The following is a 24,987-nucleotide window of genomic DNA, read 5'->3' as shown; positions in this document are numbered from 1 at the left end:
GGACCAGCAGCGCATTGAAATTATCAATTCTGCGACTAAAGCAATGGAAGCGCTCGGCGTTGGAGTTTTCCGCCGTGAAGTCACCCATGCGCTTTTGATTGTGAGCGGTTACAACCTCAGCATGGGGATGCGGTTGCTGACGAAGATCTAAGGTTATCTGGAAGCAGATCCATGAGGAATTTCAGAATAGCCAGTGGTATTTGGCGCAGAAGTGGTGTCACCTTGTCCTGGATACGAAGCTTTTCGGGAACTGCTCGGGGCCAAACCAACTCAAGATCCAGAAGTAAACGAGCCCGCAAGCTGATTGACTCCTAGACAGCTAACACCCGCTAGGAAGCTGGTAGCATGCGCTTTGAGTACTGGTAACACAGTCTTGGCTCGGCAGATTTTGAATGAAATCACGCATCACGAAAGCCTTGAGTCCCGCCCTGAGACTTGGTTCTTAACCTACAGGTTGGCCCTGCAGGAAGGGTCTGACCTTCCCCATTTCCCAAATGTTCCTGGTAAGCAGAGTCTCTGTTACTAGGGTGATGCAAGCATATGCTAATTATGATACCTTCAGACTCTGTCACCAAAAGACAACTTCTTCAGCTATGTACCTTAGAAGCTCAGCGTCTGAAGAAGACATCCGATACAATGAAGTTCCTCGGGGCGTTCCTCGAGCAGACATACCCCGAAACTACCGATAGCCGATTTTGCAATAGGGATGAACAGCTGTGAGCTCGGTTGCAGTCACATCCTCGGTTCCTGGGGACTAATATTTGAAGGTTTCCACTCTATGTACTTTCTGTCGAGGTGCAAAAGCATGAGGCTGACAATACCCTGGTGGAAATGATGGTAAACTTGCTGGAGAGAGGTATGCGGTCTTGTGCTTGGCTTCCCAGACCGGTGCTAAGGGCTGCAGTCGTGGGCTTAGCGCAATGCTCTCAAAACGGGGACACTCTTCCAGATGCTGAACTAGAGTGGGTTTGCCGAGAAAGCTACCGTCTGTCTTTGACATTACTACAACGCTCGCAAACAAAACACGTCATGGCTGTTCTTGAAATTGCGGGAAAGGTTTGCTTCCACCTACCTAGGTATATCTGGCAGGCTATCCTTACTAACAACTCCCCAGCTTCTTCAGCTTTACAGAGAGAGGCCAAGTTCTAGTCACGAGATAGTCGAGAAACTCTCATTGCTTATTCCTTGTCTCAAGGTTTGGGTCTCTTGTACTGAGTGTGCACAACTCCCTCCCCCACCCGAGGGGTTTGGCCATCTTGCCACCATATCATTTAATCAGGCTTTGGGATTCTACGCAGACAAGGAAGACGAAGAGTTCTGGCACTGGGTTAAAAGCGCGTTTCAGCTTGTGGGGATGATGAACACTGCTGAAGGAGACCAGTTAGCTAAAATGTTCCAGGACCGATTAGACGGATTATGCTCATGATCAGTCCTTCTAATGCCATTGTGGTTTACCCTGTTATTCGGGTTTTATATGATAACATTGAGATATGATTACTCAACTGGTTTGTAGGTAATGGCCTGAATCTTGGATGACCAAGACAAGGCAGCTATATGGAATGATCCAATCTACAAGTGCAGATTCATCTAGATAGGCCTGTATCTTGAGAGCTTCTTACTTGGACTGCCTTAAGCCTTGGTACTGAATTTCGACAGACATGGGCATCCTGCGAATGATCATTAAACAAAACAAACTATCTATCAACACCTTAATTTACTTCTATACCAGAAGCATAAGATCTGTGTGTAAGTAAAAGAAGGGCTTAGGGGGCTGTCATTTGGTAGCCAGTTAGCCATGAATCAGTGTTAAAATAAAATCTCTTCAACACTAGAGCCTAAATAAGCCATCTAGGATGGTTGGGTATCATCAGAAGAAATAAAGCTGAGTATCAGCAGTCAGAAAATAGCAAACGAACATCCACCCACCATGAACGGGGCGGATAATACATAAAAGAAACAGAGAAAAAAGAAGGCTAAAAGGGGTACCAAAGCATGTAGAGTAAGAGAAGAAGGAAAAACCAGAGGGAAAATGAGATGAAATGAAATGAAGGCAGCCAATTTGGTCAAAGGCACAGAAAGTCCTAACCATAAAACACCCGCAATGCTATGTTCCATAGGAAGCTTTACATTATGCAAATAAAATTGCCAGACGGAAGAAGAGGACCATGATGATATATAGAAATAAAATCATTCACCGCCGGCTGCATCGTAAGAACGACTCCTGGATACCTGCCGCACACCTTTATGGCGTAGCAAAGGGGTCGAGGGCATGTGTCGAGGCTGGTGAGGAGATCTTGAGGAGACCGATGAATGACTCCGTCTCCGATCCATGTCTTTGCCGCTGCTATCTGTTTCTGTCTCTGCACTTTCATCGCTGGCCTGCGACCGTGCACTGACAGCACGAAGGGTGAGACTTAGCTCTCGCTCAAGTTCCTTTTGCGCTTGAAGATGCTGAGTTGATCCGTTGAGCTTTTTCCGGTAAGCTCGCAATGTCCGACATACTTGTTCTGTAGACATGTCAAGACTGCCAAACTCGCTCCGACTAGTTGCTTTCGCGCGTGAGCGGAAGTCTAGGGAGGTCCGGCGAGTGCTATTCTTAGCACTGCTAGGATTCCGAGGAGCCGAAGGCTTGGACTTCGGGCTCACTGGCGAAGGCGATCTGCGGCATTGGTCTATTGGGGTATAGTTGATGGGAGAAAGGCGATTGGGGGGAGATGGAGTTTCAGCAAAGGACTGGTTTTTGAGAGTGGATGGCGTCAAGGATAACTTCGACATCTTTCTTGTGAGCGTTGGAGACAGCTCTCGTGCTGGCGTTGGCGTCCCCAAAGGATTATCAGGTCGCTGAAACCCAGCAAGCTCACTGCGCGAAAGAACTTTGCGAAGGGGCGGTTTCGCGGCAGTCATTTCCTTGCTCGGGCCCTCTTCATCTCGCCCATTCTGGACATGGTCAGGCAACGGTTGTATGGATAGATCCCATATCATCAGGAGACCGTCTATGCCTGCTGAAATCAAGCTTCGCTTGATCAGCGATTTGTCGGACTCGTCGCATTCCTCCAGAAGCAACACGTCGCTCACGCCTTCAGTGTGACCGAACTCCCCGATGAGTAACTGGTCTCGGTCTAGGTCGTAGACACGAATGGACTTGTCCGTGCTTGAAAGTCCGATCAGAAGCTTTGGGTTTTGGTCTGGAATCTCAGAGGTAACCGTCAAAGACCCCATAATCACTGCATCATTCGCCTCTGAGTCAGATGATTTAAAACAATGAAGTTGCCGTCCAGAAGGGATGTCAAATTTTGACACACAGCGGTCCATGGTGGATAGGAATAAAATACTGGAATCGTCGGGGCAGAATGCCATAGAGATTGGCGATGCTTTCAGCGTAATGACTTTGGAGATTAGATAGGCAACAGAGGTCGCTCCACCAATCTCTCGAGTCGCACGCTCACGGACCAGAACAGTGCGATCCGCAGAGCTCGACAGCAATTTTTCACCATCATTGGTAAACAGAACTTGTCCCACTGCACCAACATGATCATCCATGGTTTGAACCAGCTGCAGTCCAGTCTCAGATTGTTGAAAGAGCTGCACCATGCGATCCCGTCCAGAGCTGGCAACCAGGTAAGACTCCGGACTGGAATGAATTGCAATATCTGTGATCTCGCCTCCATGAGCACGAGCATCGTGGGTGCAAGTCCAGGGCTCGCTCGAGAAAAGCCTTGGTTGATATCGTCAGAGGTCTGAATCAGAGCAGCTCGGCAAATCAACATACCTCAAGACCCCAAACTTATCACCAGAAACAAACCGCTGGGCATCATCCGCCACCCTTAGCACTTTCAACTCGTTCACAATATCATCGTCGATACCTGGGTTCTGGTCTAGGAACACGGCCGTCGAACGCATGCACTTCCCACGAGGACCCCAAAAATGGACCGATCCATTGCGCGACCACGAGAAGAAAGTAGCAGAAAAATTGTTGGGTACTTGAAGGCGGCCAATACCGAGGACTGGGTCTCGATGAGCTGGTATTGATGTCTCGCTATGCTCTTGCTCGCCTTCCTCACGCAGAGCATCCATAGGAAAGATGCGGATCTCTCGCGTCGCTTCAACTGTGATCAAATGCGAGGAGAGGGCGCCCATACAGATGATTGCAGGGCTTCTATCCCGCTTGTCAATGACGCTCTTCTCCAGTCGAGCTGGCGACATTGGGCTGGGCAGGGACGAGCAGCGAAGAGAGTCAAAAGAAAGACGCTGCATTTTCCTGCCACGGCCACCCAGCCATATGGCTTCCCGGTCAAAGTCGACAGTCAGCGAAGTGATGCCGAACCCGACGTGGGTTGCCCGCGAAAGTTTTTGGGATCCCTCCCGATCATCAAGCAGGCAGACGGTACCTGATTCTGTACCAACTACCGCCTCTTGGTCCGATATGCTGCCCACGCAGCTGAAGGTGCTATCCCCCAACGTCCCCAGCAGACAGTTGCGTCCAGAGAGTGCTTTGGGGGCTGGGTTGGGCGAGGGAGCTGCACCATCCACATTCAGGCGAGATTTAGTCGGGGAGACCGGACGCACTGCTGGGAGTCTCCATACTTTCACATGGCGCACACCAGTTCTAGCGAGGATATCAGCTGCCTGTGACTGTCTGTCGTTCGAAGGAAAACCTACGTGACCAATGATTGGCCCACCCAGCACATGTCACGAACGAAGGAGGTGCATTTATTTGCAGAGTGTAACTTGGCCGATCCATTTTTGAGGTTAATTGCCCAGATGAACAGAAATCCGTCATTCATGTTGCCCAGGGTCGCCAGGTATTGGGAGTCAGGACTGAACGCCAGGCTGCGAACGCCAAATGTATGCTCGCTGAGGATCGAGAGTGGGATATCAGGTGGCGCGTCTCGTGCGGTCGAAAAAATCAAAACTCGAGGATTATAACCAGTCTCCGCAACGTCAGTTACCTCCTCGGGCTCTCGGATTCAGGACTACTCACCTCTCCCACTGCCAGCAGCCTTCCATTGGGACTAATGGCGACACTCGTGACCGCCTTGACTCTCTCCCGGGACGACCATGCGCGGGGACTGCCGTTGTCAGCCGTTTCGCTCGAAGGCGACGCATTGGGGATATTGAGGTGTTGGTTGGATCGAATGTGGGATAACGACCGCGACCTGGGATCCGGGGTGGCCGGAGGGGTGGCTTGATTGTAAAAGGAGGAGGTCGGATTCACACCGGTGGCGGAGGGACGAGCTCGAAAGAAGCGCTGGCTGAGATTGGCGTCCTCGTCGAGCTCAGCGAGCACTGCTGCAGAGCCCGCACACAGTGCAAAGCTCCTACTCTGATCATGGCTGGAAAACCCATTGGGGGCTGTGGTAGTGGTCCCCAGGACTGTCTGGAGAGACAGGAACGACTGGTGTGAGGACTTGCTGGGGGATCGGGTCCCAGGTCGCAGGACGGGGGAGTTGGACGGTGTGATTTTCAGGGAGGCACCGGGCCCGGCCAGTTTGCTCTTTGCACTCAGCGGGGCGGTGGTCGCCATCGTCGAGCGAGGGTGACCACAGCAGCTCGAGGGGACTTGAGGTGGGTGTGGTTCAATGTCCCCTGAGCGCGCGGGGTCTTTGCATGTCAATTGCGCATTCGTCGAGGCGATTCGGGTCTGGCCTGTGGGCGGGTGTGAATGGGAGAATGGCGAGAAAGATGTTCGCGTGGCCGAGAGACGGTTGGAAGGAGATCAAGAACGGGCAATACGAGCGTTGTAGGCCCGGCCCTGGCTAGAGAGGAGGGAAAAACTAAACAGAGGGGAAACAAACATGGAGCTCATTCCGCGCTAACAGTGTTGATCATTCCAGACGATCAGGAATCTGCGATGAACTGTGTGGTCTCCGTCTACTTGGGAGTCCATGCGACGAAGGTGAACAGGACCTACATAGACAGTCATCCGCCGACTCTCCTCCATATCCACCAAGCAGTATGTCGCGCTTTCACCAATCCGTTCAGCCCAGGATGCACAATGAACCGGTGGGTCGTGAGCTGGACGAGGCCAATCGGAGCTCATCTTGACGGTGATCTCGTCTAACTAGGAATTACAGTAGCTGCCTCTCCAGTGCGGATATAGGTACGTGGCTGCATCTGCCAATTCCCAAGCTAGAAGGCATATGGCTCCATGGTTTCAATGAATGCAATTACTTGAATTAGGGTTGATTTGATCAACGTGGAATATAACAAGATCCGGCCGTTGGGGAGTTGCCGGAAGCAAAATATATACTTATCGCAGGCTGGTCGCAGAGACACACCAACATCTTTTGAGAATCAGGGACTTAGAATAAACACACAGAGACACGGATAGCCTCTTCTCATAATCATGGTCAAATCATCTTGATTCCTAGCCATGAAAGGGAAGCGAGATGGCTGTCTTGATATTTCCTTCTATCTCCACCGGTGGCCCGTGCACGCCGACCCGAACGGCAGTCACTGGATGCCTGAGCCATTAGGCATGACGCCCTATCTTATCGCCACTCGGTTTTCATTTTGCGCTCCCTTACAATCGTTCCAAATCTCGATCCCGACCCCCGACAAAGGCGATGCATTGCGCTGCCTCTGCACGTCTGGCATTGCCATCAGTTCTACGCGGTATTATCCGCACTGAGCTCGCCGGCGATCTACGTACCAGCCCGGTTCGTAGTTCGGTTGGTATCCCGCGAAAGCTCCAATACCCTCGACTCTTCAGCTCGACGCCCCTATACTGCCACAACAGACCAATCGAGACTCCAAATCCTCATGCCTCCCACTCATCGGAGTCATCCCCTCAGCGAACTTCGACAGATGCAGAATCGATATCGTCCCCTGAAGCCGCGGCCACGAGTTCGGTGAATCAAGAGAAGAGCAGCTCCAGGGGTGCAAAGGAAATTGAAGACCCCAAGCGCTCGCGCAAAGAGAATCATTCCCCAAATTCGAAGCAGGTACCCAAGAAGAAGAAGAAGAAGCCTGAGTTCTGGCAGATTCAGAAAGATTCCCTTAATAGGAAATTCCCGGCTGGGTGGAATCCACCGAAGAAGCTGTCCCCCGATGCGCTCGAGGGCATCCGCCACTTGCATGCAACTGCGCCCGAGCAATTCACAACTGCCGTTCTCGCCGAAGAGTTCAAGGTGTCCCCGGAGGCTATTCGTCGAATTCTGAAGAGCAAATGGAGGCCCTCGGCGAGCGAGGCGGAGGATCGTCGCAAACGCTGGGAGAAGCGACACGAGCGCATTTGGAGTCAGATGGCCGAACTTGGACTGCGTCCATCAACCAAACGTTCGCGACCTTTGTCGGATGCCAATGCACTGTATAGGGATGATGAGAAACTATAGAGAACCGGGGTTTATCTGTTGTACGGGGGCTATGTTTTGTATAGAACGCCGAGTGCTCATGAAATATGTCCTCCACCCGCGAGGGGAGACACTTCTAAAATAATACTAGACGGATGACGAACTGCATCAAGTCTTCTGAAAAATGATATTTGTGACTGCGTACAGTCCCTCCAGATCGTATAACCCCGTCTTTGCTGGTGGGCTGCGGCTGCTAATCTTAGGAAACAGGCAAAACGTAGTCCGTAGGTTGGTATAGTGGTAAATAGAAGGCCCATAGTCGTCTGAGCTATGTGGAAGTCAAGCGTCACGCATTTCACTACTTTCGCCCCGTAAGAGAGTTGATCAGCCTAAAATTGCTGCAGCGTGGTTGAGTTACACGTTGGCATTATTGGGGCCGTGAAGTGAAGCTCGAGGGTGGAGGCACCGCCACGCAGTTCGCAACTCACTCCTCGCAACCCCCTCGGCCTCGGCAGGGAACTAATGCACCTTCGCCTCCAACCGCGTCGCCACTGTCTCAATGTGACAGAAGATGTCAGTGCATCTTCTGATCTTCTGATCCCACTGCGTTTGACTATCGCAAATCCCCCCTCCCCACCCCTTTTCGAGCTCTGCTTCAGAGTTAGGTCGTTTGACGTCGGCCCGCATGCTGACACCGCGCCGTCATGCCCTCCGATATCCAGGTCTTCGTGAAGTGGAAGGACCAGACAATATTTGCGGGGGAAAATGTGGAATGCACAATTACCTTCAAAAACGTGACTGAGACGGGGTCTGATGTTGTTCATGGAGGGGACGGAGGCCAACATCAACGGAAGATGTCTCGAGTCGCGAACCACACCAAATCCGACTCGTTTTTTTCATTCAAATCACCCCAGAATTTATTTTCTGGTCGGCGATCATATTCCATCAGCTCGCAGAAAAAGCCCCATCATCGTACCGCTTCGTCACTGAACTCCCCGCTGGTCTCCTCACATAGCTTTCCCCCGACTAGCGGCCCCCCGACGCCCCGAAGTTGGCAGCCTGGCCACAGTCATAAACGATCAGTCTCAATTTTTTCGATTGATAGTGAAGGCCAATCCGAGAAAACAGCATCGCCGCAGAGCTTCCCGCGAAACAGACCAGCCCGAGGACATGGCCGTTCAGCAAGCCTTCAGGTCGCACCGAGGAGGAACGATAGCTACGACGAGTCCCACAGAAGAAGTACGTTGAGAATTGAGTATAGACGATCAAACCAGCTAATAATGGCACTAGTGGTCAGAACTCCCATACGTGGCTTTCCACTCGAAGAGTCCCCGAACGAGTCATCGAGCGGCTCTCTTAGAGTCGATATCGCCCATTTGGGGCCTGCCAGTCGCCCTGGTTCTCTTGCAGGCAGTCCCATTGTACCGAATGATCCGTCGCGCCCTGCTCGGAGGCCTCAGCCGCCCCCATTCGAGTTCAAGTTCCCAGCTGCCCCTCCCATAATCGATCCAACCAACGGCCGCCCTATCCATTCCTCATCCCCCAAATCAGCGGAACGAATCCCTATATCCGCCAGGGTAGCACCGAAAGATGCGCCGACTCTGACTGCCCCGTCACACCAACAGTTGGCCCGGGTCATATCGGCTACAAGTGTCAATGGCAGCAGCCGTAGCAGTGGAGAGTTTTACTCGATCAGTGATCATTCGAGCGAGACGTTGGCATCTGAATACACCAATTATTCGGCCCAAGGGACAAGAGCGCCTGCTCCTGTGCGACATGGGCGGCATTACTCGACTGCGGTCCCTCCCAAGATAGACAGCAGCCAGGCGTTGCTCATGGGATACGCGCAAGTTAGCGCATCATTTACAGTTGATGGCTCCCTAATTAACCAGTCGGTCTTCGACGACGTCAAGCGGAAAGGTGTTGTCGGGGGTCAAGCAGGCATGGGTGGGCTTCCAGGAAGACCAAGTTCAGCCAGCTCTGATCGTCCACGTAAGGGCGGAGGCTTCTGGGGGGCACTAAAATGGAATGCCATCGAGGAATCTATCAATGGTCTCCTGTCAAACAACGAACTCGATGGTCTACGTGACATGCGCGGGGTCGCCTCATCGCGATCCATTCCATTGTTATCCACCCCGCAGTCGCTTCTCTTCGTCGATTTGCGTCTGGCGCCCGGCGAAGAGCAGTCGTATTCATTCTCCTTTACTCTACCGAGGGGGCTCCCGGCGAGCCATAAGGGAAAGGCTATCAAGATCTCCTATAATCTGGTCATTGGTACGCAGCGGCCTAGTGGTCCTAATGAGTCTCAACGGGTCAATCGCATCAACGTCCCGTTCCGGGTTTACAGTGGTGTGAATGGTAAGAGCTTTAGTGAAACGAGATTGCCAATTCCAAGCTAATCGCTTGTCAGACAAAGGAGACGTACTTGGCCATGACCTGATGTCGCCGTACGTGCTTCTCCGAGACGAAGCAAAGGTACAGAAAGTTGGGCCTAGCACGCCCGTGGCCCGAAAGAACCAAAGCATCAGTGGGACGTGGCATTCGGCCACGGATTTTCTATCATATGTGGATGAGATTCTAGAACAGCGTGCGCGTTCGAACACATTGTACCCTCCAGGTATTATGCCCGAGAGACGAGCAAGTTACGAGGGACCTCCACATGCAATGACTTGCAAAGACATTATCGATATTGCCATTCTTCGCAGCAATCAAGCTGTGCAGTCACGACGCAGTCCTAATCGGTTTGAGATTGCCCGTGACGGACAGCGCATTGCTGTCGTTGTGCTAAATCGACCTGTGCACCGCCTTGGAGAAACCATCATTGCGACGGTCGACTTTGGTGATGCTGCCATCCCATGTTATGCCGTGAGAGCGTCACTTGAGACATCTGAGAAGGTTGTCCCTACTCTTGCTGTTCGTTCAAACGCAAGCATCCACCGAACCACGCGTCGCATACACGCATCTCTATTTGAAAACACACTGTACGCCACTCGTGTAGTTTTCAGTCCCGCTATACCCATTTCCGCCACTCCAACCATCCTGACCAGCGGTGTCACTTTGGATTGGGATTTACGCTTCGAGTTCGTGACACCGAACGTGCCCGATGACCCAGGGCATGGACCGTCTGGTACGCGGCTACTCGAGGTCTTGTCCTCTGATGATCGCGGCAAAGTCTTATCCGCTATGGAATACCTTGGATGTGAGTCCTTTGAGATTTCCATTCCGCTCACGGTATATGGGGAAAGTGTTCGAGAGCAACTACCGGAAGAGAACGAGGGGTATACCATTTGAAAGTGATGTATCCGGCGCCCCTTTGCGGTGCCTGTGGCGCAGGTCGCTTCCTTGTGTATTTGATTTAGATATCCCTCTCCTGGGGGGGGGGGGGGTGAGTATGTTGCTCACCGCAGCCTCATATGGCATATGTGCTACAACTTGGATAAATATTTGGTGGCGATACCGTTCGATCTTGCCGAGACCTGGGTCGTCTGCGTTTTTGATTGAGATAAAGGAAGTTGACCTAGCCATACTGCAAAAGCCCTGTAGATCCTCATTAGGTGCCTCGTATCCGCTACACTGGTTAGACAGGCTGGCAGAGCTGCTCCTTTTATAATCGATCAGTGTCTGTAGATACAATGGAGAAGACGGACACCGGCGTTTCGCTTCTGACGGATGTGTGTACAATGTATATATGTATGTACATATATGTATGTTTGTAGCGGTCACTGGGGCAACGTCAGCTCCTCACTTATCACGGTTGGCGGAGCTGAGATAACACCGCGAACACCGCCCTCCCTTACTCAGTGCGCGTCGCCGATCTGGACTCGATCTTGTTGCTCTCGCGGTCTCGCGGTTCTGTGTTCATTCTAGGTACGGCATGCCGGATATCATTCCCCGCATGGTACGCAGCGACTGACCCTTGTCATCGGAATGCAGGCACTTCGCGATCAGCACCCATACCCCGCCGCCATATCAAGGGGTTGTTTCTGAGCAGGAAAGATGGCTTCATTCATCACCACAATGTCGGTCCCCGCAAACCCTACCCCTGTTCATCTTTCTCCGGCCCCTGATCCATCTCGTTCGCCATCGCGATCCCCTTCCCTGAGTTTGAGCCCGTCCGGTCTCTACCAGACTACCCGCACCTCCCATGTTCCCTCCCTAGAACCGCCCTCCTATCTCTCACCTGCTGTGCGCGCACTCAAACAGGGCTGCTTTGGACTAACTCCCCCCAGCAATGCGCGAACGAGAGCGCCCTTTAAGCCTCGGTCAGCGGCCAAAGGCACGAGTAGCTACCAACTGAGACAATTCGCAGAAGCGACCCTGGGAAGTGGCAGTCTTCGGAAGGCTGTCAAGCTCCCGGAAGGCGAGGATCTGAATGAGTGGCTTGCCGTGAATGGTACGACTGCCTCTCACCCATCTTGGCTAAAAACACGGGGCACTAATGGAGGCCTCGTTACTAGTTGTCGATTTCTACAACCAGATCAATCTTCTCTACGGTTCCATAACCGAATTTTGCTCGCCACAAACATGTCCTGAAATGAAGGCGACAGATGAGTATGGTCAACTCCCATAGTGCCAGGCTTGTTTTTGCCGGTGGCTTACGATACGGTGCAGATTTGAGTATCTGTGGCAGGACTCTGAGAACTACAAGCGGCCGACCAAGATGTCTGCTCCCGAATATATCGAGCACTTGATGAGCTGGGTACAGAGCAACATTGACAACGAGCAGATGTTCCCTAGTCGGATTGGTGCGTATCCCGGATTCGCGCAATGCCTCCAGGAAATTACTGATTGATGTACCTCCAGGGGTCCCATTCCCTAAAACCTTCCCTAGTCTTCTACGCCAGATCTTCAAGCGTCTGTACCGCGTCTACGCGCACATATACTGCCATCACTACCCAGTTGTGGTCCATCTTGGTCTAGAGCCCCATTTGAACACCAGCTTTAAGCACTATGTTTTGTTCATCGACGAGCACAAACTGGCCAGTGGAAAGGACTACTGGGGACCGTTGGGTGATCTAGTGGACAGCATGCTGCGCAGCGACTGAGAATGTGGAGGACACCGAGAGAGTTTCTGGTCACTTAGTGCATGAAGGCTCGCGTTTACTGATGATCTGGTCTGCTCTTCTGGGATCGACACGGTAGACAAGATCCTCGACGGCGTTTCCGGCGTTGACTATGCATTGCTGCAGGTAGTTCATGATTATGGGTTTCGTGGGCGTTTTGTTATCCCGTGCCAGTGTCCAAGTGAGGTGGCGCACTGGGCCAATGTTTACTGTTAGCGAATGCAAGATGATTGACACGAGATCAATGTCTGTCAGCATCAGGCTGATGTTCGATGAATTCGGGAACGGCCGTAGACAAATGAGAATGCTGCTTGCTGCCTGCCTGTGATGTCTTTCAATAACTTCAGATCACGCTGACTGAACAATAAAAGCTGTCGTCACATCCCCAACTCACAATTAAACGTGCCCTCATGAATGGTCTGATCAAGGTGGGAAATGCCCGCGACCTCGGGAAAATCGGACCTGTTATGTCAGCCAATTCACACGTGACCCGGGAAGAAGTCGGACCTCCAACTCAACCTGCATTCACGACGCAAGCCCGACCTGTCGCTCGCATCTCTCCCCATCTCACCTCCCCCAGCTCCCTCTTCTTGAGGCTCTCCTTAAAGCCAATTCGACAATGTTTTCCGCTCGTGTCGCCCGCTCCGGCTTCCGTGCCGCCCAGCAGTTCTCCGTGCCTCGCTCGGCCGTCAACGGTCTGCGCACCTATGCCACCCCGGCCCAGGACATCCGCCCCCCGGTCGCACTGTTCGGCGTTGACGGCACCTATGCTACTGCCCTGGTATGCTTTCAATCCTTCGCAGAACGCGGTTCTCGTGAACCCATTTCCCCCCCCCCCCCCCCCCCCCCCCCCCCCGACCCCTCCCACTATGTTCAATTCCGGAATTTAGTCTCACAGGACACCTGCCCTGTCTATGCATCAAACAGATAATTAACCTATGGAACCTCTAGTACACTGCCTCGTCCAAGTCCGCAGCTCTCGACCAGACCGCCAAGGCCATTGCCTCCCTCGGCCAGACTCTGAAGGGCGACAAGAAACTGACCACCATCCTCGGTGCCCCTACCCTCACCTATGCCGACAAGAAGCAGATCGTTGAGGAGCTCCAGAAAGTTGCTGGTGCCGACAAGGCTGATATCCTCAAGAACTTCCTTGAAACCCTCGCTGAGAACAACCGCCTTGGTGCCCTCGAGGGCGTCTGCGAGAAGTTCGCGACTCTGATGAGCGCCCACCGCGGTGAGATTGAGCTGAGCATCGCTAGCGCTCAGGTGCGTACCTCCCTCGGTGGAAGCTACGTTACAACATTCTCTAATGCGGATTTGACTACAGGAGCTTGATGCCAAGACCATCTCTCGCCTGGAGAAGGCTGTTGCGAAGTCTGAGTACAGCCAGGGCAAGAAGCTCAAGGTTGTCACCAAGGTATGTTTATGCGGATTTCATGATTTCGAACTTTCGAACTGACTTGTTTCAAGGTCAACCCCGACCTGGTCGGTGGAATTGTTCTTGAGATTGGTGACCGCACCGTCGACCTCAGCGTTTCCTCCAAGATCGCCAAGATGAACAAGGCTCTGACTGATGCTTTGTAAATGTAAAATAGCTCGGAGAGTCGTGGGGATGTGGTTAGATATAGTATCTCTTCCCGCATAAACGGTATCGTTCGGGGAAAAGGGACCTAACGATACGGAGACGCCTCATCTCCGTCCTGCCTCGGAATTTCCCGCACGTTTGGTGAAAGCAGAAAGACGGCTCTCGTCTCCTGGATGCCTTCTTTGGCCTTTCATTTCGATTTGTTTCCATTATCTGTGACTGCACAATACATTGTTCCATCATACCTCGGAATTTCTTTTTGTAAATTTAGGAGAAATGCCAGCTTATGGTTCTGCTCCGGAGATCTATCTCAGGGAGTCAATAGAATAGGTTTGTACAGAGACAAAGTGTCTTCGGATGGTGAAATCAGTATGTATTCTCTCATTCTTGAATGCAACAAAGTGGGTATGATATCCAAGGACATCTATTAGTGTAGATCACGGACCAGTAAAACAAATAAAATAAAGGACCCAAGGAAACCATCACATTTCATCCAAAAGCCATTACGCATAATCCACCAAGAAAGGCGTTCCTGAAATGCAGATCAGAGGACACTCTATGAACCGTGTGATGAAACAGAAATCAATAATGTCCATTTTCCTTCTCCGCCTGCGTCTCGAACTCATCCTCATACGTCGCGATGGAGGCAGAGCTGCGTACCCGCTGTAGCTGGCTCTCCACATAGCTGTTCAGATGTTCTTCGTGGGCACCGTTCGCAGGAGGAGTTGTAGTACTTCCGCGTCGACTACTCGGGCCGCTGAGCTCATCATCATCTAAAACAGTGGACGCAGCTGGGGTGGAATCGCCTGCAACCGTAGAGTTAAAGTCACTTCGATTGCCGATAGAACGGGTGGTGGAAGATCGGCGAACAGAGGGACGTCCAGAGCCTCGGGGCCGCCCCGAGCGCGAGAAAATGTCATCAAAGTAGTGGGAGGCCGCGGCGAACGGGGAGCGCGGGGTCTGAGGAAGACGACAGTTGATGCTAACACGTTACGGTGAGCATGATGATCAGAGGCTGGGTTAGAAATTCAAAAATCTTACCCAGTATCGTGAATAACCTTCGCAATCAACCCCGTCCACCCACACTGATGCGAAGTACCGAGCCCACGGCCAGTATCGCCATCGAAAAATTCGTGAAACCAGAGGTAGCCCTTCCAATGCTCATCAAAGTCGAGGAGATCAGACTTGCCATTGATTGCACGGCGACCTTCGTCATTGCGGGCAAAGAGATGCTGCATGCGGTGCTGTAGCTCCTCGGCAACATGGCCCAAATGCATGTAATCGCCTGACCCGGTCGGACATTCAATCTTGAAAGAGTCCCCATAAAACATGTAGAAGCGAAGGATCGACTCGACCAGCAAGAAGTTGACACAGAGCCAGATAGGTCCGCGCCAGTTGCTATTGCCACCAAATAGAGCGCTGTCGGAGTCTCCAGGAACATATCCCACCTTAAATGTCTGACCATTGACATCCATGGAATACGGGTGCTCTTGGTGATATTTGGACATGGACCGAATACCATGCTCGGATAGGAATTCGGTCTCGTCCAGCATGCGTTTCAGAATCTTTTCTAGGCGATCCTTACTCACAAGCGACAGTAGAAGTCGATCATCTTTGCCACGACGCTTTATGCTCGCAATGTTGCGTTCGGCCACGTCGGCCTTATTTTCCACAAACCAGTCCAGCCGTCGTTTGAACGAAGGAAACTTTTTGATGATCTCCGGTTCGAGAGTCAGCACGGCGTATAGCGGGATAAGACCAACCAGCGACCGAATCGGAAGTTGCTGAGTCCACGGCCCGCCGTACGAAATAGCATCGTAATAAAAGCTTCCAATGATTAGCAAGGACAGGAGAAAAGAGCCATGATATTCGCGAGCTTACTTGTCCTCTTCATTCCACAAGGATTTGATATTATCTTCGCCGGATCGGAAGGTCATTGCGTCACTGATGAGAATAAAGTGCTCGAAAAACTTCGACGCAACTGCAACTATAATCAGTATATGCGACAGAGATCTGGATTGTTCTTCAAGCTCACTGTCTTCGTAGGTGCGCCGGTGCTTGGCCAACTCTAGGGCAATATTCAGCATGCACAGACAATAGAATGCCATCCAACCAGTGCTGTCGGCCTGCTCGAGAACACCGCCCGTAGGCAGTGGTTCAGAGCGGTTGAAGAGGCCGATGTTATCCAGACCCAGGAACCCTCCTTCGAACACGTTCTTCCCTTCTGAGTCTTTGCGGTTGACCCACCACGTGAAGTTAAGCAGCAGCTTTTGGAAGACACGCTCGAGGAAATCCAAATCTTGCCGACCGTACATCTTGCGCTCTATCTTGAATGTGCGGAAGACGGCCCACGCATGCACGGGAGGATTGACGTCCCCAAAATTCCACTCGTAGGCAGGCAACTGGCCGTTCGGGTGCATATACCATTCTCGAGTCAACAGATCAAGCTGTTTCTTCGCAAAGTCAGGGTCGATCATTGCCAGCGGAATGCAGTGGAAGGCAGTATCCCATGCGGCAAAGAAAGGATACTCCCACGAATCTGGCATCGACAGAATATCATCGATGTATAGATGGCGCCACTGCTGGTTGCGTATACCCTTTCGTCCAGGCGGAGGAGGGATCTCGCCGGGGTCTCCATTGCTCCATTGGTCCCACACAAAGTGATAGTACTGCTTGGTCCACATCATGCCGGAGAAAGCCTGTCGCTGAATGTTGCGGAGGTCGTCACTCATGGGAAGCGGACTGATGCGATGGTAGAAGTCGTCGGCTTCAGCACGGCGCTGTTCGATCACATCATCCAGCACCTCTTCGTCTACGAACTCTTCCTTCTTTCGTGAGAATCGAAAACGCACAACGGCGCACTCACCAGGGGGAACCCCGTCGCCCTCATCAAATGCGTACCATGCCGCGAACTTGGTACCTTCATTAGCCGGGTTGATTGCATCTTTCTCTTCCTCAACGATATGGCGATGAAATGCATCCTTGACATATGGGGTGTCATTTTTGGTGCTCCACAGCCTTTCGTTATTGCTCTCGTTCTCGGTGAATAGCATCCTAGGCTGGATATCCTCGTCACTCGACCCGACGGGCGGCGACGGGGCGAAACAGGCGTATCGCTCACCTAGCTTGCAGTGATCTGACTTCGCAATGCGCTGACCTTCCAGCTTGATGGAAGGCTTGTCCCCTGCGTTCTCATAGCCCCAGGACCAGGTGTTTCTGAACCAAACATGGGGGATAATGTGTAAAGGAGCCGGTTCCGGGCCGCGATTGTACGCGATGACCCGGAAGATCAACTCTTCCTCGTCGTTTCCTTCTTTGGCAGTCTCGATGAAGATATCCCAGTACCGGTTCTCCTCAAACGCCCCGGAATCGAGGATTTGATATTCGGGCTCCAACCGCGACCGTCGAGCATTCTCATCGACCAAGTCCTGATAGGGGAATTTCTTCTGGGGGTACTTGTAGAGGAATTTCATATAGGAATGCTGTCTCATGAACCTGTTAGGATCAGGAATCCGTGGGCCTTTTCATGTCGACGACATACCGTCGGAGTATTATCAACGTGAAAATGGGCCTCCTTAACGCTTTCTCCATGATTGCCCTGCGGATTCGACAGGCCAAAAAGCCGCTCTTTTAGAAAATCACTACGTTCTGCCAGTCAGCATGGTTGTTGTCGTTGACACCCCTGGTGAACTTGCTCTTTCTCGTTCCAAAAGGTAAACGCAATATTCTGCAGGCCATGAGTATCGGAGACACCGGCGATGCCATCTTCGCCCCAACGAAAGGTTCGCGACCGCGCATGGTCGTGCGAGAAGTCTCCCACACCGGTCAGTTATTCCCACGACGATCAATGGTGATGGTTGCTCGACTTACAGCTCCAAGCATCTCCATCCTCACTTCGCTGACGTTAGCACAGAGCGGGATTGATCCGGGCGCGGTACTTACGAATAGTCCTCGCGCACTGGAATGCATCAATGATGAGGTCATTAGCTTCCGGCTCTGCACGCCCGACACACTTATGATGGAAAACCAACCGGTTGCCCATTGTCTCTCGGCCACATACGGCCCCCATCGTTTCCAGTAGCGAGTGCGGTCCCGATCCTCCTTGAGACGCTTCTCCTCCTCGGTGAGGTACTCGTGTTTGTCGATCAGTACCATGGTGGAACCGGGAATGCGGAGGAGAGGAGGGCGGGTATAGAACCACGAGTGAGATGAAGCCCGGGCGCGGAGATTGGGGAAATGGGGACTAAAAGCAATCACGCGATAACAATCTGCGTTCTGCAGGAGTTTCGAAGGAAGCGAGAGACGCCAGAGAAGAAGAATAAAGTCAGAAAGAATAGATGGAGGAGAAAGGAGGAAGGAGGGGCAGCCAAGTCACGGTTTCCTCCGCAGGCCTGGAGCTGTCCCCAGCTCCACCCCCGACGGTAGTTAAATGGCAGAAAATGCAGCCAAAGCAGGGACAATGACGGCACCAGTGGATATCGGGGCTTGGAGGGCAGCACCCTGATTGGCTGCATCCCGTTGCATTCTCGACTATCGTTTGCCAATGCAGCTGGGATATCAGGGAACTAAATCAATTACGCCGTAGCAGTGCCAGCAACGAAGGGCTCCAGACCCGCGGGGCCCCACATACATACAAATGGGGAGAAAAAAAAAGCCATGGGGAACAAGAGGCCAATAGAGCAAGCACAAATCAAGCAGGAAGAATAAACGGAAACGCGCCGACCGGGAAATGGAAGGGCCACCCACGACAACCGAAACTGAACTTGCATCGGTCTCGAGGCCGCGCGGAGGCTGGATCCATGTGGCCCGGCCTGGTCCATGCGTATGAGGTATAAAGATAATGGAGGAGACAGAGGACGAAGGGAAAAAGAAGAAAAAAAAAAAACCAGGAACGACGTAAAAAGCACCATATCCTCCCGCCGTCACCATCGTAACAGGACTTTCACGACTGACTTCCCTTCGGCTCGGACTGCTGCTGGTCGGGACCGGTTGATCCTGAGGGAGCTGCCTCTGCGAATCAGCCTTCCCGTCGATCCCAAACTTCCGGCAGCAGAATCCACAGCAAAAAAGAAATAGAGAACAACAATCATGACACGGGGATGATATCTAGGACGATTCATCCTTACCGGCAGTCTGGTTGTCGCCTCCCCGGCGATTTTGCGACGGCGTGGCGGCATTGCTAAAGCTCACAGACTGCCGTTTGAGACGGTCTTCGGTCTCACGGATTCTCTGCTGAAGAGCCTCAAGCTCGCGGCTCTGGATCATCATCTGCTGCTTCCTGTCAAGTGGCACATTGGTCAGCCCCACCGAACCGAACGGGATCGAAGATTGGGAATCGCGGGGAGAGCGCAAAACACCTACTTTTGATCAATCGATTGGGAGAGATGGTTGACGTCGCTGTCGAGCATAAAGGCGCTGTCCAACGCCGTCGAGAAGGCCTGCGCCATGGTTCTGCCATGTCTCGGTCAACGCCACCATCCAGAGAAGCTGGGGTGCTGGGAAACGCACGACTGGGGCCGGGCCTTGGGCTTCCATTCCTGCTCCGCGTCCGACATCTTGAAAAGTGGTTCGTATCAGGCTGAGGATATTTGCGACGCGGGTCGACTGGAGGGGAGGTGTGCTCGGAGCTGCCCGGCGAAAAGGTGATATGCGACGGGCGGGGCAACGGCCACAATTAAGATACCTTAGGATCAGGGACGAAAGAGAGTCAAGAGACAAGGACCAGCCAAGAATCAAGAGTATATAGAAGAAAGGTAGAACGAGGACTCTACGATCGGCCCCGATTATGCGCACTGTCGCGACGGTCAGCTTTGACAAGTCCTGGGCATATACTTCGGCGCGGGCCCCCGTTAAGGACCAAGGCCGTAGGGACCTAGCGAACGGGAGGGGGGTACGAAGGAGAGTCAGTGGCCTACCGCAAGGAGGCGATGCAAAGCACGGATCGAGATGCGTTTAGGGCGACGGGGCGAAGACAGAGGGGGGAGGGGAGGAGGGAAAAAAAGAAGTTGGAGTTGAGGAGAGACGATCGAAGCCCACTACTATACATTAGTGTTAGTTACTTGGTCCTCCGTACTAGTCGCCGTAATCGTGGAGTCAAAGAATATACACCGGGCGTCAGCGTATTACGGACGGCTAACGCCATAGGGCGTGAGATTGGCCCTCGAAGGGGACGATCGCGGTAATCTACGGGTCTATCGACTTGACGCTGGGTCGTTAGGGGGGAGGGGGGTTCGCATTTCAGGGGTTGAAGCTCTCCACTTGGAGCGACAGAGCGGAGAAAAAGGGGGTTCGTCACAGAGAATCGAGCAGAGAGAGAGAAAGTCTAACTCACACGGAGCATAAAGGTTGAGCGCATCGCGGCCGTGGTAATCACTCTCCGTGAGAGAGAGATCGACGATCGACTTTAGGAGTAGAAGATCGTATATACATATACTTCGTCATCGACTAGAAACTAGTTAGTTAACTATACAAACAGCTGAATGTGGCTCCCGCAGCAACCGGGCACGTGACTCATGGTAATTTTCCAGTACGAAATGCAACCTGTCAAGGTCCAAAGGTCTCCAAGGGCGCTGTGTGACAACCACTCATCCAACTTAACCTGCGTGTCCGATTCTCTGCCGTCGCCATTCTTGTCGCCCTCATTGGTGACCGTGTGCCGAAGCTGACCCTTCTGGTCCGATCGTTTAACCCTACGAGCCTCCCTGCTGACCGAAATCTTCGCGACCTCGCGCTCCACGTCCCCTCCGACGCCTTTCTGCCTCTCTCCACCACCGTGGCCCTCATTCCTCAAGTTCTCCTGCCCAGCAGCCGACCGGGCGGGCAATGGGGCATGCCTCCTCTGTCAGCGTATACTCCGTTTGAATCGCTGCTCTTCTTCCAGTCACTGGCCACCTCCGACGTGCGCCCGGGGAGCTTCGCGTCCCTTTCGAACCTCCTGCGCAACAACCCGTTGGTGCGCGACAATGTCGCTTTCAACGCAGATCGCTTGAGCCCAGAGGCCCTAGAGGATCTTTACGCGACACTGCTGCGCGATGGGTTTAATGGCGACCCGGTGGATCTCGGCTCAAGTGGTCGACCGGCCGAAAATCCAGGTCCCAGTAATCCCAAAAAGCGTAAAATCTCCAGTCCACGGCCGGAGGGAATGTCTGATGGTGTCACACATGGCATCGTCATCCCCCATTTAGTGTCTCATCTCTATGCGCGCTACCGCGAGCTCGTCACCAAGGAGATCAGGGAGGATGAAAAGCGGTACGCGGAGATCAAGAATGAGATTGAGCGGATCAAGAGGGGAGATGGCCAGGCTACGGCACCCACAGCAAAACCAGAGCCTTCGGTGCCGATGGATGTTGAGGTCAAGCGAGAGCTCCCGCAACAAGATCGTTCTGAGCAGACGGCTGTGCCTGTGGAGAAGCCGGTTTCTCAAGTAAAGCAGTCAGAAATCGAGCACCCGGCAAAGATAATGCCACACCCACCTGCTCCAACCACCGGGCAGGCCCAAATGCTAGTGTATGATACCCAGCCGACAATCGCACAATCCTCGCACCCGCAGAATGCGAATGGCCAGGGTGTGCCACAAGTTCCCATTCAACCATCCCTTCCAGCTCACGCCCAACATGTCCCGACAACACCCGCCCGAAGCACACCAGTGGCTCACCCGTCGCAGGTTGCGCCGCGTCCCAATATGCCTCCGACTTCGTCTGTGGCTGCAGGGAAGACCGGCGCCCCTGCTCTTCCTTCGGCAACTCCTCAACCCACTCCCGCTCAATCGAGCTTCCAGCAATGGCAGCTCAATCCGTCTCCCCATTCTCCTTACTCTGCCACCCCACAACTCGGCTCGGTCTCTGCTAAACAATCTTTGCCAACCTCTGCTCAACTTTCACAATCGAAACCGCCAATTTCATCCGCTGTTACAAGCAGCCCTGTACCGATATCAGCAGCACAGACACCAGCGCCCATCGGCCATCCTCGTATCTCGCAAACTCCAAGTGTTGTCATCCCACCGTTTTCAGAGTCACGCGCCTCGCGCCCCCGGCTCTCCATTGACACGCCGAGTTCGTCAACACCATGGAAGCGAACGCCGCGCCTCAGCATTCCTCACTCGCCTACCTCTCCAGTACGCCCACGTCCAGAAGATGTCAGTCCAATAAGCGAAAGGGCACCATCCCCCGATGCCATGGATGTATCCCCGCCGCGGGAGAGGAAGACCAGACGTGGACAGGCTGCACCAACAATCAAGACCGAGAAATCTGCCGCTGCAACGCGCAGGAATCGCGCGATCAGCTCAGCCTCTTCTCAAAGCCGTGGGCGGTCGGTAGCCTCGCGTGAAGTAACTCCCGAAGGTGCGGAACGTGACTTGCGGGCTACTGGACGCCGGAAAGGTACTACGGACGAACAACCCTCAAAACCACAGCACAAACGCAAGCGAGGTGTAAGTGAGTCAGTGGAGCAAGAACCCGCCCTCCCAGAGGCCCCCAGGCTGGACACGTCTCGATATGTCGTGTGCACTCGGGGGTTTCATCGCACCGCAGCGCCGATCATGAACGATGTGACTACCCACAAACTGGCTTCCATCTTCGCTAAGCCATTAGGTGAGCGTGACGCCCCGGGCTACCACGAACTCATATATCGCCCCCAAGACCTGAAAACCATCAAGTCCGCCGTCCATCAAGGCAGCAAAGCCATCGCGGCGGCAACGGAAGCTGTGAGCACGCCGGCGGGCGACGGCGACTCTCCCGCCCCAGGGACTCCATCTAAGAACAATGTTCTCGTGCTACCAAAGAGCGAAGACCTCTTGCCTCCTCGAGGTATTGTGAATTCCGCGCAACTGGAGAAGGAACTGATTCGCATGTTTGCCAACGCCATCATGTTCAATCCAGTTCCCGAACGTGGATTTGGCCCTGCGTTTCCCATGATTAGCGATCGGGGCTCGCGCGAAAGCACACAGTCTGGCGATAGTGACGGCGATGAAGGCGGCATCATCCAGGACTCCCGCGAGATGTTCGAGGATGTTGAACAAGCCGTCACCCGGTGGCGGGCTGCTGAACGCACTGCGGACGAGTTGGCTGCCAACAAAAACATCCTCTCTCTCCGACGCGGTAGCGCCAGTGACCTCAACACTGATAGTGCGGATGATGTGAAAGGCTGAGAGTCATTGGACCATGTATACTATGATTGTCTGTGTCTGATTAGCAATTCTGTCTCTGAACGAATATGATATCATGTCTCCTTGCTAGGCCTTTCGAACAGACTCGGCGAGAAGCGGCCCGTCTAGGCCATATAGTCTAGAGAGCCCACATACAGCCGAGTGGAATAGCCTAATGGCCATGTTATTGAATCACCTAGATTGGCCGACAGGGCTGCACACAGTCACTACGGCGCAGTTGCGGGATGGATAGCAACGAAAGTACATTCAAATTTCTCTTATTCGCAACATACCTAGCAATGGCGCATAGTGCCTAGATATCAAGAGATGAATACTAGAGTTGCTGGACGGATAGTTCGTTGCCATTACCCGCGTCCCGATACTCGATGTAAATCCATGCGGGACAGCATGCCATAGAATTTAGAGGTCGACGATCTGCGGCATGGGTGAGTAGAAACTATCGACTTATGACGTGATTATCGGAAAGGGAACCTTGGAAGATACAATAATTTAAATCAGAAGCTCCTCGATTCTTAGAAACGATAGAAAGCATAGGTTAGAGCATGATGCCTCTGCTTTGAGAAACCCAACACCAGCAATAGTATCGTGTCCTGCGGAAAGGGTGGTCGGTCGACTCGGCATTTGTGCACAAACCAGCAACACTGTGGAGAACTAAGAAAGGCGACGCGAATGAATTCGAATTTCAACTGCCTAAGGGCTTCTCCGGGAAGTGTAAAACCTCCATCAGCCCATGTAACCGGATGCTTAAGCTGTACGGCCACCACCCGAGTTGGGATTGATGAGCTTGGTCAAAGCCTCCTTGGCCAAGAGCAACATGTCCATCACTGCAGAAAGATCCGCTCTCAGCGCATTCAGCCTGTTCAGGAGAGTATCAAGGCCGGCGTTGGTAGCCCTGAAGGGACCCGGAGCATCGATGGCAATGTTCTTGGTCCCAGCCAACACCTCCTTGACCCTGGGTAGTTTCTCTCTGGTTCGGTTGACACCGTGTACCACTGTGGCCATTGAATGAATCATGAAATTGACTGACTCAAGATTCTGAGCTGCTGCATCTTTGGCAGAGGGCGACTCCAGGATGGCCTTGATTTCGCCGGGTAGCGCACGCTTCAAGTTGCCCACCTCACGATGGGTTCTTTCCACGTACTTGAACTCAGGGTTTGCAGCAGTCTGAATCTTGGTAATCAGTTCGAGAGCAGCTGTGCCAGCTGAAGAGACAGGACCAGTGGGTGGCGTGGACTGTCCCTGCGGTCCACCGAGATTCATTCCTGTCATGGGTTTCAGAATTTGTGTGCACACGGTGTGTCTCAAGGAGGCGAGCCATAATAATAGAATGGCGTAGCTGGATGAAGAGAGATGTTTAGGAGACTTACCCTTGAGCTTGGTCGCAACGGCGTCAGCCTTGGCCGGTTCATCGGGGGTCTTGCGATCAGACATGGTGGTTTTGATGACTGGAGGAAGTTTGAGGATGTTTTGAAGAATCAACAGGGTTAACTCGAAGATTCGAGGATGAGAGAGACGGATGTTGATCGGGCGATGATGTGAAAAGCCTTGGTGGAAGAAAAAAGAAAGAAGGAGATGCGTTGGGTGGAGGGAGAAGCTGGGAAAAAAAAGAGAGAAAGCGATGGCTTGTTTTTGCGCAGGGAAAGTGCGATGAATAGCACAAATGATGGCAAAGTGAACTCTTGGACTGAATCTTGATGTCTTCAGTATGGATAGTGGAACAGTGTGAAGTGTGGCATTTTCCACCAACCATGATCCATTCCTCTCTCAGCCTGCACAATGGAGTACCGGGTCTCGATAACTTTCCTACATAAACCATGAGTCAGTCTTGTCAACTTTCGCCGAATGCTCTTATTCAAGGCTAAGGACATAGCCGAAGGCTGGGCC

The 24,987-nt window shown here is 52.8% G+C and overlaps 9 protein-coding genes across 9 annotated transcripts; 5 read left to right on the top strand and 4 right to left on the bottom strand.

The window, feature by feature from the left end:
• Nucleotides 1–2,187: 2,187 nt before the first annotated feature.
• N7459_008853 (WD40 repeat domain-containing protein) lies at nucleotides 2,188–5,524 on the bottom strand (the record flags this gene model as incomplete). The annotated part of the gene is made up of 4 exons (XM_056948021.1): nucleotides 2,188–3,715; nucleotides 3,770–4,606; nucleotides 4,660–4,931; nucleotides 4,982–5,524. 4 exons carry the CDS (start codon nucleotides 5,522–5,524, stop codon nucleotides 2,188–2,190), a joined length of 3,180 nt encoding a protein of 1,059 aa, XP_056795246.1.
• Nucleotides 5,525–6,566: 1,042 nt separating this feature from the next.
• Nucleotides 6,567–7,334, top strand: rrg9 (mitochondrial ribosome assembly protein RRG9; the record flags this gene model as incomplete). Its single annotated transcript, XM_056948020.1, has 1 exon — nucleotides 6,567–7,334. One exon carries the CDS (start codon nucleotides 6,567–6,569, stop codon nucleotides 7,332–7,334), a length of 768 nt encoding a protein of 255 aa, XP_056795245.1.
• Nucleotides 7,335–7,996: 662 nt separating this feature from the next.
• Nucleotides 7,997–10,583, top strand: N7459_008851 (putative intracellular protein transport protein (Sat1); the record flags this gene model as incomplete). Its single annotated transcript, XM_056948019.1, has 3 exons — nucleotides 7,997–8,531; nucleotides 8,583–9,650; nucleotides 9,703–10,583. 3 exons carry the CDS (start codon nucleotides 7,997–7,999, stop codon nucleotides 10,581–10,583), a joined length of 2,484 nt encoding a protein of 827 aa, XP_056795244.1.
• A 705-nt stretch (nucleotides 10,584–11,288) lies between these two features.
• N7459_008850 (Mob1/phocein family protein) lies at nucleotides 11,289–12,337 on the top strand (the record flags this gene model as incomplete). Its single annotated transcript, XM_056948018.1, has 4 exons — nucleotides 11,289–11,685; nucleotides 11,750–11,843; nucleotides 11,904–12,037; nucleotides 12,096–12,337. 4 exons carry the CDS (start codon nucleotides 11,289–11,291, stop codon nucleotides 12,335–12,337), a joined length of 867 nt encoding a protein of 288 aa, XP_056795243.1.
• A 637-nt stretch (nucleotides 12,338–12,974) lies between these two features.
• On the top strand, nucleotides 12,975–13,939 carry N7459_008849 (F1F0 ATP synthase subunit 5; the record flags this gene model as incomplete). Its single annotated transcript, XM_056948017.1, has 4 exons — nucleotides 12,975–13,136; nucleotides 13,307–13,621; nucleotides 13,683–13,772; nucleotides 13,826–13,939. 4 exons carry the CDS (start codon nucleotides 12,975–12,977, stop codon nucleotides 13,937–13,939), a joined length of 681 nt encoding a protein of 226 aa, XP_056795242.1.
• Nucleotides 13,940–14,522: 583 nt separating this feature from the next.
• On the bottom strand, nucleotides 14,523–18,095 carry N7459_008848 (uncharacterized protein; the record flags this gene model as incomplete). Its single annotated transcript, XM_056948016.1, has 9 exons — nucleotides 14,523–14,922; nucleotides 14,982–15,767; nucleotides 15,822–15,921; nucleotides 15,976–17,422; nucleotides 17,482–17,581; nucleotides 17,621–17,753; nucleotides 17,811–17,833; nucleotides 17,883–17,898; nucleotides 17,972–18,095. The coding sequence occupies 9 exons, from the start codon at nucleotides 18,093–18,095 to the stop codon at nucleotides 14,523–14,525; spliced, it is 3,129 nt and encodes a 1,042-aa protein (XP_056795241.1).
• Nucleotides 18,096–19,046: 951 nt separating this feature from the next.
• Nucleotides 19,047–19,495, bottom strand: N7459_008847 (uncharacterized protein; the record flags this gene model as incomplete). Its single annotated transcript, XM_056948015.1, has 3 exons — nucleotides 19,047–19,218; nucleotides 19,302–19,391; nucleotides 19,449–19,495. 3 exons carry the CDS (start codon nucleotides 19,493–19,495, stop codon nucleotides 19,047–19,049), a joined length of 309 nt encoding a protein of 102 aa, XP_056795240.1.
• Nucleotides 19,496–20,452: 957 nt separating this feature from the next.
• Nucleotides 20,453–23,085, top strand: N7459_008846 (uncharacterized protein; the record flags this gene model as incomplete). The annotated part of the gene is made up of 2 exons (XM_056948014.1): nucleotides 20,453–20,455; nucleotides 20,602–23,085. The coding sequence occupies 2 exons, from the start codon at nucleotides 20,453–20,455 to the stop codon at nucleotides 23,083–23,085; spliced, it is 2,487 nt and encodes an 828-aa protein (XP_056795239.1).
• Nucleotides 23,086–23,847: 762 nt separating this feature from the next.
• Nucleotides 23,848–24,534, bottom strand: N7459_008845 (uncharacterized protein; the record flags this gene model as incomplete). The annotated part of the gene is made up of 1 exon (XM_056948013.1): nucleotides 23,848–24,534. One exon carries the CDS (start codon nucleotides 24,532–24,534, stop codon nucleotides 23,848–23,850), a length of 687 nt encoding a protein of 228 aa, XP_056795238.1.
• Between the last annotated feature and the right edge of the window lie 453 nt (nucleotides 24,535–24,987).

The sequence above is a fragment of the Penicillium hispanicum genome (genome assembly GCF_028827665.1).
Source record: "Penicillium hispanicum strain IBT 35686 chromosome Unknown utg000008l_segment0_segment0, whole genome shotgun sequence".
Classification (NCBI taxonomy): domain Eukaryota; kingdom Fungi; phylum Ascomycota; class Eurotiomycetes; order Eurotiales; family Aspergillaceae; genus Penicillium; species Penicillium hispanicum.
Note: the sequence above shows the minus strand (reverse complement) of the source record. Positions and strands in the feature narration are given on the sequence as shown.